At 40.8% G+C, this 13,987-nt stretch overlaps 1 protein-coding gene across 3 annotated transcripts in view; it reads left to right on the top strand.

The window, feature by feature from the left end:
- Window positions 1-13,987, top strand: part of ME1 (malic enzyme 1) — a 252,153-nt gene that overhangs the window by 75,877 nt on the left and 162,289 nt on the right. Inside the window, exon 1 of one of the 3 annotated variants that reach the window (XM_070559074.1) lies at window positions 4,494-5,622. The exons of the other annotated variants lie outside the window; for them this stretch is intronic. Within the exon in view, the coding sequence (XP_070415175.1) occupies window positions 5,353-5,622 (270 nt within the window). The 5' untranslated portion in view covers window positions 4,494-5,352. Of the gene's footprint in view, window positions 1-4,493; window positions 5,623-13,987 lie in introns of those variants that run through there. 3 annotated transcript variants of the gene reach the window in all.

Here is a 13,987-nt window from a genome sequence, read left to right as displayed (position 1 = left end):
ATTGACATAATATTTTGGATATATTAGGTTAAATAAAATATATTATTAAAATAAAATTTCACCTGTTTTACTTTTTTAAAAAATGCAGCTACCTGGAAAACTTTAAATTATATACGTGGCTCACATTATATTTCTGTTGGATGGTGTTGCTCTGGACCAGTTGTTCTCAAAAGTGTGGTCACTTGACCATCAGCATCAGCATCTTCTGGAAACTTGTTAGAAATGCAAATTATTGAGCTCCTCTTCAGACTTACTGAATCAGAGGCTCTGCGGTGGGGCCCTGCTTTAACAAGCCCTCCCGCTGATTCCGATGCAAGCAAAAATTTCATAACCTTAGTCTAGACAAGTGGTTCTCAACCTTGGTTGAAATTAGAATCAGCTGGAGATCTTGGGGCAAAAAATCTTGGTGCTAAAGCTATAACCCAGACTAATTAAGTGATCAACTCTTGGCCCAGTCAAGACTGTTTTTTTAAAGTTCTCTCAGGTTATTTTAATATGGGATAAAGACTGAAAACCACTAGTTAGTCTAGATCCTTGATTTTTAAATTATGCTCTTTAGAGGGGCTGTGGCAGGCGCCACTCTCCTTTGTGCTTTGGACACATCAACAAGATGTTTGCCACACTACCTGCCATTGAGGCTGCCACCCAAAGGGCCACCACTGTGGTGCTTTCCTTCGTAGATTGGGAGATAACAGGGCGTGGGTGGGCAGAAGTCTTTGTCGGTATCAGAAAGTCACATATCAAATATACCTACCACATGTGCCAGTTATGGCTGTTACATTAAATGTAACATGGCTATGCCTTCTTGGTTTGGTATTATTGTGTACTTACCAGATTTACAGGAGGATGAACCTGGAATTAAACAGAGGGCAGAAAACGTTAAAGCTCTGATAAAGCAGGAGTGAAGAAAGGTATTTCTTCAAACAGAATTAGCTGGGAGGATTTTTCTCAGGGAGGAGCACTATCTCTATACACTGCTCTTACCACACAGCAGAAACCGGCAGGCATCACTGCACTCAGCTGCGGGCTTCCACGGAGATGGGTTCCCCAGGGTCCTATCAGTGGCGTTAATAGAGATGTTTCTATTCTCCAGTGCCATGGAGATTGCGACCCTTTAGTTCCCCGAATGGTTGGTTCTCTCACTGTTGAAAAGCTAAAAACATTGGTAAATCCAGCCAATGTAACCTTCAAAACCTATGAAGGCATGATGCACAGTTCACGTCACCAGGAACTGATAAATGATAAACTACTACCTCCAGTTGATTGACATCACTCAGAAGCCTGGTGTAGAAGTACACCAGCATCACTGTAGTGGAGTATAAACCTCTTCTGGTGCCCAATGTCGAAACTTCTAACATTTGCAGTGTTAAAACATTTTGTGGGGCTGGCCCCAAGGCCAAGTGGTTAAGTTCGCATGCTCCGCTGCAGGCGGCCCAGTGTTTTGTTGGTTCGAATCCTGGGCGCGGACATGGCACTGCTCATCAAACCATGCTGAGGCAGTGTCCCACGTGCCACAACTAGAAGGACCCACAACGAAGAATATACAACTATGTACCAGGGGGCTTTGGGGAGAAAAAGGAAAAAAATAAAATCTTTAAAAAACAAAAAAAGTTTTGCAAGTACACACCAATGAGACAGACTAAATAATGTCTCCTCCTGGGAAATTTATCATCTTTTAAGTTTCTTTACAAGCATTGTATCACATGATCCAGAATGTACTAGTGTTAAAATAGGTGAAACAGCTAGTTTCTTTTTCCCAAATGTAATTCAGCAAAATAAAATACCACAACCAGATTTTTTATTACATCATTTAAAAATTATTAGTATGCTCAATGAAAACTCATTCAAGTATAAATAAGCAGTTAAGATATAAATGATTTATGCATGCTGTGACTTAGTCTATGGATTAATTCCAAAATTGGTCACCATGCAGTATCTGTATTCTTATATATGTATTCATATATGTGTAATGATTGTAATACATAATAAGAATGAGGTGGTATTATATTATTCCTAATAATAAGGATAATGCTTTTAAGTGGTAATAAAGAGTAATAGTGCTTCCTTAAAAAAAAAAATTGTGCTCGGTAGAGCTCTAGACCTTTTGTGGAGTCCCTTAGAGGATGGGGCTTTTGCACAAACTAAAGAATAGAACAAATAAGGGTACCTCTCTTTAAAACATTCTAATGAGATGACTCATGTACCCGTTATATCTATTAATACAATATTCAAATGCCAATAACCTGTAGCAGGGAATCCTTAGAGCCAGGTGTAAGCTCTAATGAAGGAAAGCAGGAGATGTCACCCCAAAATATGCAGCTTTGAGGACCAGAGGAATCTACAAACAAACCTTACTCCATTAGTTTCTTCCCATATATTTACCTCCCCAGTTTGCTGCCTTTGAAAGCCTAAAACAGCTTTTCTTCGTCCTGTCGTTTCTCCACAAATCTACTGCTCTTTGCTGAAGATGCTATACAGATCACAGTTCTAAGCTGCTGCCTTCAGTCACTCTTCATTTTAGGTTTCTCCTGCGTGATGCACGCTGCATGTGTTAATAAACTGTTCCACTTTTGTTAATCTGCCCTCTTGTTAGAGTCCCAGCTGAAAACCTAAGATGGGTAGAGGTAAAGTTTTGCCTCATCTCCAGTGGCACTCATTCAAGTTGTGTCCTCACTGTAGCATGCAGGTAAAACGTCAACTCTCTCTTGCCCTAGGGGCTGGCCATCCCAAGGATTCAGCTGTTTACATTTGCTTCTGAACTCTTAGGTCGGCCACCCTGGGAGACTTTCTCCTCGTGTTTGAAGTTCTCAAATTAGAACCCCAAAAGGTCAAAGGTCTTCCCCTCATACAGAAACACATGAGAACCAGGCATGTTTAGATTTTCAACTAAAAAAAAATTGGAACTTATTTTACATAGCAGTAATGTGCTTTCTGTGTTAAGAAATACAGGATCATTTACATAACATCACAAACTATAATATAGCTACATCTTTTTTCTATTAGACTTTCTTTTTTCTCATGACAGTAAAACATTTGAAATGGTGTATGTGCTATTAGGTATTTCCTGCATTTTCTGTAGTTGAAATCTCAATGACATTAGATCAGAGTACTACAATTATATTTTAAAATGATTAGAGCTTATTGTGACTAAACTTGCTTGGGCAAGAAAAACTTGATTTTGACTGACAGTATTCTCACCTACGTAACAGAAATCTACAGGTTTTAGTCCTTTAGTTTGTGAATCACACTCATTCTTTTTTTTTTTAAGATTTTATTTTTCCTTTTTCTCCCCAAAGCCCCCTGGTACATAGCTATATATTTTTAGTTGTGGGTCCTTCTAGTTGTGGCACGTGGGACGCCGCCTCAGCATGGCATGATGAGTGGTGCCATGTCCGCGCCCAGGATCCAAACCGGGGAAACCCTGGGCCGCCGCAGTGGTGCACGAGAACTTAACCACTTGGCCACGGGGCTGGCCCCCTCATTCTTAATTTTACCAATTGTGTGCAGAGTGACTGCACAACTGTGCTTTCTTACAAGGAAAATTAAAGCAAAAGAGTTTTTTTCTATGTGTTTTTTTAACATGCTTTTTTTCCCAATAAAACCTAAGTTTACAAATGATTAAAAAGGACTGAAAAACTTAATGTTTTGGCTACCATTTATGTGGAAACATAGGTTCTTCCCAGTACTCCTGGAATTGCATATGACTATAGAAAATGGCTCCCCCAGCTGACTGGGGCTCCGTTCATAAGAGCAGTAAACATGGCAGAGAAATGTGAACTTTACCAGCACCGGAGGATATTGTAATCCCTCTGTAACGGCGGCTTGGGCGAAGAGCCCACACACTCTTTCCAGGTTACTCCCTATATTTACAACAGCTGTCCTATCTGTAGGTATCATATTACAGAAACAGGAATAACAGGGAATATATCTAAATTTATGTAATAAGAAGTACATTATAATAAGGTTCTGTGGTATTACCATTTTTGTTTCTTCTTCGGCGTCTTGTTTGGTTCCCAGGCCTGTTGCTAAACTGTTTTTGTCTCACATAAAGCACTCTAATTGTAATGTGCCTCAGTTAATTCGAGAGAGTGACTTTTGTAAAGTACACCTTCTTCTCAGATGTTGGAGAGTTAATTATTTATGGATTATAGAATTCACAGTAAAAAGTGTTATTTAAATGCAAGGAATGTTTTTAAAGAACTCTGTGATGCCAATAAAATGTTCTCTAATAAAACAACTGATTCTAGACAATTCAGAGACCAGGCCTAAGAAGCTTCTGAATATAAGTATGGTCAAAAACAATTACTGTAGCAAATCTTTCCGATAAGGAAAATAACAATTAGAAATAAAACACTGCGATTGAATGTATGTCTAGTTGATGGATACATGAAATCACCAAATCAGTCCCACACACTCTCTTTCGTAGTATCATAGGTAGAGATGATAGGGTAGAAAGTAGCAATCCTATTTAACAGAAAAGGAAGTTGGGGCATGGAAAGCTTTAGTCCTCGTTGTGTCAGACACCTCTTTGGGCTATGATCTGACTGCTCCTCTATTCCTTGAAACTTCAAGTATTCTAGCGCTGGAAGATCATTTATTCTGACACTCTCCTTTTACCAAAGAAAAAACTGAAGCCGTTAAAGATTGAGCTACCCATTGCTTTTCAGAGAAAGAGGTTCTTAAATATCCTGGCTTCTAGAACTCTTAGGAAAATTATATACAAAATGAATATGACTCTTCACTGGGCCGTAATACATTTGCACCCTACCACACCTTGCCTTTTTTTAAATGGCATTACAAGAAAATTCCCCTGGATAACCTAGAGACTCATGCGGCCCACCCTCCCCTCTTGGCTTACTCCCAGTTCTACTCGAGCCTGAGCTTTCTGGGTCAAGGTTGGTTCCTTCCAGCCTCAGGACCCCTGGTCCCCTGGCCCCCAGGCATGGCCGGCACCCAGGTCTTGGGATAGAGAGCCTCGAAGAACCGAACAAGAATGGAGGGATGCAGTCTGATTCTCATCACTCAGTCGAGGTCTTCTGCAAACAAGCCCTGGGGCCACCTCAAGAGTCCTCCATCCCTGGGTCCCCCTCCGGGCCTCAGCAGCCGTCCTCTCCCGCCTCCCTTTGCACGGCCACCTCGGCCGGGGGTGATGGCGCCCGCGAAGCCTGAGGGGGGACCCGGCCTGACTCCGCACGGGGGGCGCTGGGGTCAGGAGGGCACCCAGTGCGCGGCACTGAGCCGCACCCCACGCGGACACGGGCTGCTCGGGTCGTGGTGGTTGTCCAGGCGCGAGGCGCGGGCCCCCGGCTCTGCCACCTCCTCCTCACTCGCCGGCTCGCCTGATCTCCTGCCATGACTCAGCGCTTCTCGCCGCCCGCCGGGCTGGGGACACCGGCTCCTCCCGCCGCGCCCACCCCCTCTCGCCACCCACGCCCGCCCCCGGCCGCCGGCTCTTTGCTGGCGCGGCCGCCACCGCCGCCGCAGTCGAGCACGGGCGCCCCAGCAGCATCCACCGGCCGCCTGGGTCCGAGCCCGCCGCCCGCCATGGAGCCGGAAGCCCCCCGCCGCCGCCACACCCACCAGCGCGGCTACGCCGTGACGCGGAGCCCCCACCTCAACAAGGTCAGCCCCGGGTAGGCACCCGCGCTCGCCTGGCGCCGCCTCGCCCCCGGCGCGGCGCAGCGGCCTCCGTGCCTCGGGGCGCGAGCGCGGGCCCGCCGGCAGCCGGCTCTGGGCCCGGTGGGGATGGGAGGGCGGCGCCGGCGCCTCCGCGCCCGGGCAGCCCGCTCCGGGGAAAGGGAGACGGAGCTTGTTTGGTGCTTTGTGGCTTTCCTTCTCCAAAGCGAGAGCCAAGCTCCAGAAAACAGGGTCAGGAAAAGGGCGTGATCGGAGTGTTGTTGCGAGGGGAGCAGGTAGGCTGCCAGGTGAGCCGCGCTGGGCCGCCCCCTTACTGGGTCCAGTCGGTGTGGCTCTTGTCGGAGGCTGCTGGAGAGAGGTGGCCCTCCTGGTCCAGCCTGGGCGGACAGGTGCTCTGAAAGCCTCGGATCACGCTAACGACCTGAAGTCGAGGCCCCTGCTTTCTGGACTGACCCGGTTAAGAGTCTGGGAATGTGCTGGGTGGCCTCTGCTCGGGACACTTTGCATGGCCTGATACAGAGCCCTGTCTTAGACGTGGGGCTGAGAGTAAGGCCATTTCTAGTTTTTGAATCTGGCCTTCTGGAAATTAATTTTTTTTTTTGGTCTCCTATTTTTATTAAAAAGGGAATTCAGTGTACGCTCTGTTTAGAGACCCTTTTTCAGATCCTGCTAACATTTCAGTTTTCTTCGCTGGTAATGTAGTGTAAACACCTGAGATCTCTCTCAGATGAAAAACATCTCAGAATTTATAATTTTGCTCGTCTATTTACGAAGCAGTCACACTTATTTTATAGCCTGCTTTGTTTCTGGATTGTGCTTTTGACATTTCCTTTTTATTTAGTACATGGAAAATGCTTCGGCTAGCACACAGTTCTGTTTAGTCATTTTCGTCGTCTCTCGTAGACGCGCTTTTTCAGTGAGAACCTGACCTCAGCTTTTTCCCCCTAGTCATGCTGGTGATGACCAACATGGTCTTCACTGGTGATTGGTTGATCACGATTAATGGCTTGAAGACTTGTGATTTCTTTTATTTAATAAATTGGAGGTAGTGTGAGTTCTTTTTGATTTTTGTGGTGACAGGTGACTGTTACAAATCTATGATTATTTAGTATTTGTGGTCATAAAGAATTATGAAATTTTAAATATTTTCTAACTTATTTTTCTCTTCAAAATGAAGTTAATTGCTAGTTTGACTTTTTTCTCCCTTTTTATTATTCTACAGGTGGGGGCCTATTTTCCTTAGAACACAGGTAAAATTTGACGTAGGGAAACAATTTATGGCTGTGATGTGTACCTGCCTGCTGTAATTTATGACCAAATAATGGGTCGCCACTTAAGTATCACATGAGTAGTATAACCTGTTTGAATTTCCTCAAGTCTGGGGCAAGAGGCTGTTCCCAGTGGGTAGACGTAATAGGCAATCTCTGAGCAAGGTTAATTACACCTTTGCTGTTTACATCAACAGTAGATGATAGTAAAATCCTGTTTGCAAGTAAGGATTAATTCCTGCGTGAGAATAATACTGTCACAGACATCTTCTACCAAAGGTAGAAAGGTGCAGGATTAACATGTTAAGAACGTGTTTTTGCATTTGTAATTGAACTTTATTGTCGGCATAGTATCAAATTGGATTTAAAATCTAGGTCACCGACTTTGGGGCGATTCCTGGAATAAGCCTTACTCTTCTTGTTCAGTTCTAAGGCAGCTCAGCTGTGTGGTGCCTCATGGAAGTAACAGAATATCCTCATATGTACCATTGAAACCATAACTGTGGGACCTTTTTGATCTGCCTGCCCTGAAGACCTCTGGGCCTTTAAGTTTTCCAGTAGCCCAGGAATTTTTATTCATTTTTGTGATAACCTTGCCTCTAAAGAAAAACTGGTATTTCTTACCCTCCTTTAATACCCTGGCTGGTCACCAGGCCACCTGAAGCCTTCTTCAACCACACCCACACAGCCCTTCATTACCTCACCTTTTGGGTAACTGCAACAGTGTATCTGGTTTTGTTTTCAGTATTATAGTCTGTCCTACATGTAGGTATGGGAGAAATGTCTTCATCAATTAGCATTTTCTTCATGTCACTCATCTATTATCCAAGTATTTATAATATGTTATTATTTCCTATTATATTGAATGTAAAATCAATCTGTCACTTAGGTTTACTATCTTCTGCAAATTTCTCGCATTAGTTCTCAACTTAGCCTTCCACTTAAAACTCTTACTTAATCTTTTCCTTTGTGTCTGTGTGTAATTCCTGTAGTTAAACTGTCATTGGTTGATTTAATGTTCTCTCTAGAGAAGACTTTTTTATCTTGGTCCTGCTATCGTTACTTAACACCTGTTTTTTATGTGTTCAGTTGTACCATGTCATTTTGTATTTACTACATTGAATTTTTTATTTTATTTTGATTGTCATAGGGAAGGAATCGTAATACTTAGTACAGAATTTTGCTCAGTGGACATTAAGTAAATGTTTATTTAATGAACGTATGAGCCATGTTTTCATTTCTTTTTGTCTTCCAGTCTCAGCTTTTAAGCAGGTCACTTTTAAAGGGGTAGTTTGGGCCTTATTTTAAGACATTTATCTTCTTTAGTATTATTTCTTGAAAATAAATTCACATTGAGGTCTTAAGCTCTGTCGACTCCCTATACCATTATATTATATAATGGAATATGATAAGAAAAGTTGGAATTTGGTTTTAAGCCTGACCATCCCATGAAATTTTAATTACTTACTGGCTAAACTTAGGGAGTTTCTTAGTCTTGGTAAAAATCAGAGTTAACAGTAGATATGATCTGAATTAAAAAATAGAAAATGTTTTAAAAACCTAAGAGAAATAGGGTCTTTCTTCATTGGTAGTAATTCATGTGTGATTCCTGCTATTGGCTTATACTCAAATATACATCATCCCAGGTGGGCTTTCATTGTAGCATTTGGGGACGTACTTCTGCCTCACACGTAGGAGGTTCAGTATCTTTCTGTGCACAGCCCAAACTATTTTTGAGGTGCTTGTCTTTGCCTGTGTTATATTATATGTGCTTATCCAATTTACTGTTAATGTTTATGATTTTCAAGGATACCTTCTGTTTTAGATAAGTTGTATTTCAGGTTTTTTCCTCAGGAATTTTCACGTGACTAATAATGTTTCATAAATCACTCTTCAAAATTAAAATTCTACACACAATAAAAGTAATCACACTTATTTATTTCTCAATTTACTCACTTTATTTCTCTATGCAGTGGTAGAAAACACTAACTGATGGTTCTGTCATAGTTAACATGTGCTTACATGGCTTCCATATCTTTAAGATTAAGTAGTAACATGACCTACACGTAAATCTCCAAAAGACTCCGCTCTTCAATATTTTAGGCAGTTTGATCCAGTTTGCGTTAGTGATAGTGTTTTATTAAAGTCGTTTCTGCGCAGCGTTAGTAACTTTTAAATCTCAAAGATGAGCTTCTGGGCAAGTGCTTTTGTAGGTGCTTGTGTCCTGGCATGGCAAGACCTAGCTGGATGTGTTGTAGGGAAAGGAGAAACAGGTCTCATGACTATGAAGGAAAGATACCTTAAACTTCCTCTTTTTCTTCAGTGTAAACTATACCAGGAGGAATCATTCAGAAATTTTTACCTGCTGCAGTTCTCTGGCGTTCCCTCAGCAGTTGGAGAAACTGATACGTTATTTAACGTAGACTCCAGCTGATGCCAGAGCCGCTGTAACGAGGAGGTGCAGCCAGAAGCCTCCACACCTGTTGCCTGGTTGCAGTTGGAACAACAGCAGTGGTATAGGATAGCACAAAACAAAGTGATGTTGTGCTCTAGTGACTAGAAGGATCGGTTTGACTTGAGAACTCTCGAGACTGGTCTTACAGAGTACCCAAAATACTGAAGAGAGCAATAGGTTTGAGATTTTTCGTTTTGTGTTCTGATTGCCTTCTAACTTTTTGGTAAGTGTGGGGAATTCTGTGGAATGGAATGGACGTTCTAAGACTTTGTGTCTAGAAGAAATGAACCTAAGTCCCAATTCTTCCAATTATCAGTTGTGAGATTTTAACTAGCTTCAGTTACTGTCCTTGTAGATAGAGTAATAATTTCATTCACCTATCGTCTTTTATTTATTCAGAACCCACTGTATCCTAGGTAATATTCTGGATGCAGGGGATATGGCAGTGAATAAGATTCTTGCTGTGAGTGTACTTATGTTTCCATTGTAATATGATTTCTGTCTTGCCTCTTCACTCAGACGTTGACAAGATTATTTGAGATGGTGAATGTTAATTTTTTCTATTATATATTATAAAAACTGGAGGTTGTTTATTTCTACAACTAATTAATCTGATAGTACTTTTATATAAAGAGTCAACTCACAGCTGGAACAATTGTAAAGTACTTGTTTTTTTAGTGTAGTTACCCTCTTCTCTCTTGAATTTTTCTTGATATGATTCTGTTACCTCTTTAATTTTATGAATTTTCAAATAAAAAACCAAAGTATGTTTTCTCTCTGGGAGTGAGATTTACGTTTACTCTCAGCTTCATGTAAGTCAGTGTCACTGACGTCACATGACCTTTGCAATCTCTCTTACATTTTCACAGAATGCCAGGTATAGGTTAAAGAATGTCTTTGTGAAGGAAAAGGAAAGCTTTTTGCTTCTCAGTCCTCTGCTCAAAGTGTGTAAAGGCTTGGAAGTATGAAAGAACATGGCTTGTTAGAGAACATAGAGGTATGCCCCTGGGCAGTCAGCAGTCAGTTTCACTGGGATAAGAGGAAGCAAGCTGCAAATGTGAAATTTGAAAGCTCTAGTAGTGTGAAATCAGCCTTTAGTCTTTTTGACGTTGGAAATAGTAATTACTCTGACAAAACAAATATTCAGGCTATTTTCCCATGGTTTTCAAAAGTGACATGACGAAATACTGTCACAGACTCAGGATCTCTTGATGTGGACTTTTCATTACATCATTATTTATTTTATGTTATTGAGCCAACTCAGCACATTTTGTTGACAGTTTGTAGATCCAGGATTGATCATCAGCTATGTTACAATTCAGTAGAACTGATCTGGGAATGTTTCTAACCTGCATGATTAAGAAATTTTCTTAGACACGGGGCCTAAATGTAAAGTGTGGTTGTTTGCATTCTTATAATGATATGTAAAATATTCTGTGTCTTATGTATGAATTTTTACCTGATTTTAGCTTAATGTGTGTAATGTAGTACACTTTAAAACAAGGGATTATTGTTGCCTTAAATGAATTTGGATAATTTAAAACATCAATATTTTCCTTCCGACCCTGAAAGTTTATCTAAGTTAGCTACTGATTAAACTGTTTTCAGATACTTGAGGCCTTTGTGTTTAAAGAGAGGGGAGAGACACCCCGCCTTTAAGTTTCTCTAGTTTAATCTCCTAGTTTGGGAAGTTTATATAATAATGAATAATGTTCTCTAAAAACATGGGAATATAACTATTAGAGCTTCCATACTAATAAACAAACTCTAGCCCTAAAACATTAGGAATTTTTTTTTTTTGAGGAAAATTAGCCTTGAGCTAACATCTGCCACCAATCCTCCTCTTTTTTGCTGAGGAAGACTGGCCCTGAGCTAACATGCACGCACATCTTCCTCTATGTTATATGTGCGATGCCTGCCACAGCATAGCTTGACAAGCGGTGTGTAAGCCCGCACCCGGGATGCGAGCCAGCGAACTCCAGGCCACTGCAGCAGAACGTGCGAACTTAACTGCTGAGCCACCGGGCTCGCCCAAGATTGTGGTTTTTTTTTTTTAATTATCAGGAAATGGTTGAATAAGAACATCAGCCAAAGTACTTGCATGTTCATATGAATGTCCATGATTACATTGTAAGTATCCCTCTGGTAGTTAAATTCTAAACTGTCTTGCCAAGACTTGGAGATCTGGAGACTGAAGGAGGCCTAAGATTCCATTGTAACATTAGGGCTAGGCCCCTTAAACTTAGAATATATTAAAATATATTTAAATAGTGTATTTAGAGTCACCTAAGATATTTTCAAAATTTTGATTGTGACACAGTACACATACTTGTAATATATGTATAAACTTATTGCTATGGGCTGAATTGTGCCTCCTGAAAGTCATGTTGAAGTTCTAACCCCTAGGATCTCAGAGTGTCACCAAATTTAGAGATAAGGCCTTTAAAGAGGAAATTAAGTTAAAATCAGGTCTTTAGGGTGGGCCCTAATCCAATGTGACCAGTGTCTTACGTGAAGAGGAGATTAGGACATGCACACCAGAGGAAGGACCTGGTGAAGACAAAGGGAGAAGATGACCCGTCTACAAGTCAGGGAGAGAAGCCACAGAACGTAAGCAACCATGCTGACGTCTTGATCGTGGACTTGCAGCCGCCAGAAGTGTGAGAAAATACACTTCTGTTGTTTTAGCCACCTAGTCCAGTACCTGCTATGGCAGCCTCAGCCAACTAATACACTTATGTAATTGAAGCCAAATTTCATAATACAATACTTTTACTTGCTGTGTTTAGTGCACTCTAGTAGTATCTGTTCTATAGAAAGTTTTGGTTGTGATTCACTGATGATTTACAACCCATAGTTTAAAAAAATTCTGCTGTATGACTTCTTTGAGTAGTGCCTTCACATACCTGGGAAGATTATTACAGAGTAACTTTCTTTTCCATGTGTTAGTGTTGCCTATGGGGCTCTAGTTGGCTGTGGCAGTCTGGGCCAGCCTCCCTTTGTTTTCCATCTACACATCCAAATTGAGATATCTTTTAAACCAATATTCTTGAAACTATGAGAACATTATTGTTGTTACTAATAGTGGGAGGTCTGGTTAGTCAGCAAAACAATGTCTTTATTTATGTACTCAGAGCTAAAAATAAATTGAAACTTGGTTAATGAGCATTTTTGTGGGCCCTTAAATTTTTTACTTCAAATCTTGCTTATATTTAATTCGTATTTATGGTAACTATAACATAATAATATGACAATAGAGAGTAAACATATGGTCATATCAATAAATATAACAGAATAACTCATCTATTAATAAAATTATTTTCAGATTGTTTTGCAAAGCACAAGCAAACTATACAGTATATAAGAGATACACTGGGAACAAAATGTTACAGAAAAGCTAAAAATAAAGATATGGGAAAATGCAAACAGCAAGAAGTCAGGTTTACCCTGACATTAGACAATGTATAGTTCGTGTCAAAAAGCATTAACTAAGACAAAATACTCTTTATAATGCTGACAGTTACAATTCTGAATGAAGTTACAAAAGTAAGGAATATGTATGCACCAAATAACACAGTAGCCACCTTCATAAAAAAGATGCTATAGGACATGCAAAGATAAATAAAACACTAATAATAGAAGGGTTGAACATATCTCTCTCAGTGCAGGACACACCAAAGAGACAACACACTTTCCATACAGGAATTTCTTCCTTGAATTTCTCAGGAAATTTATCTTTTTCCAAATCATGAGAAAATTCAGTTGAGAAAATGGAAAAAAAATCCTCCTTTGAGAATCAAAGCTTAATAAATATCGCCACATTACTAATTTGAAAGATCTAATGACATAAGTCGAAAGGAAGAGCTGGAAACGGTGACACGTAGAGTTAGAGGTTAAGGCATTTCCTGGATCTTCACGGGAACATGTAGGTGAGAAGTTGTAATGATCTAGTACTTGTAGCCATTGTCATTTTCTGACAATATCTGTCTTTAGACCATTTACACTTTATGTAATTCATATGTTTGGATTTCTGGATCATATGGTAGTTCTATTTTAAATTTCCCGTCTTTGAGGTCCGTTCATGGTCCTAACTGACTGTAGGTCTATAGAAATCATATACACATCCCAAGCTGGCCTGTGGAAGAAATAAGAGAGACACAAGAAGGTCCCTGTTCCAGTGGATGAGCTCTCTAAGGAGCCTTGCCCATGTCCTGCACAACACTTCCACTTACATGTTATTGTTCAGAACTCAGTCACACGACCACATCTCACTACAGGGGAGTCCGGAATTGTAGTCATTTGTCTGACACATTGCTGTCCCAAATAATGTAGAGTTCTCTCACTGGGGAGGAGGCGGACACCAGATGTGGCAGTAGGTAATCAGTAGTCTCTGCCATAGCCAGAGCTGCCAGAAACAAGGATAGAGATTTAACAAATGTAAATAATAAGATTATAATATTCTTGGAGATTGAGATAAATGTTCTTAATAGTTCTTAATGTTTTTTAGTTGCCTTACAGATCCACTGTATAAAAAGAAGATAGAAAAATGTGAAAAGTTTGTCTCCCTCTCACTTCTGTGACCCAGCTAGCCAGTTCTCCTTCCTAGAGGCAACTGTTTCTGGTGACC

Source organism: Equus przewalskii, chromosome 9 (genome assembly GCF_037783145.1).
Source record: "Equus przewalskii isolate Varuska chromosome 9, EquPr2, whole genome shotgun sequence".
Taxonomy (NCBI): domain Eukaryota; kingdom Metazoa; phylum Chordata; class Mammalia; order Perissodactyla; family Equidae; genus Equus; species Equus przewalskii.
The sequence above is the reverse complement of the archived record's forward strand: the minus strand, read 5'-3'. Positions and strand labels throughout refer to the sequence as shown.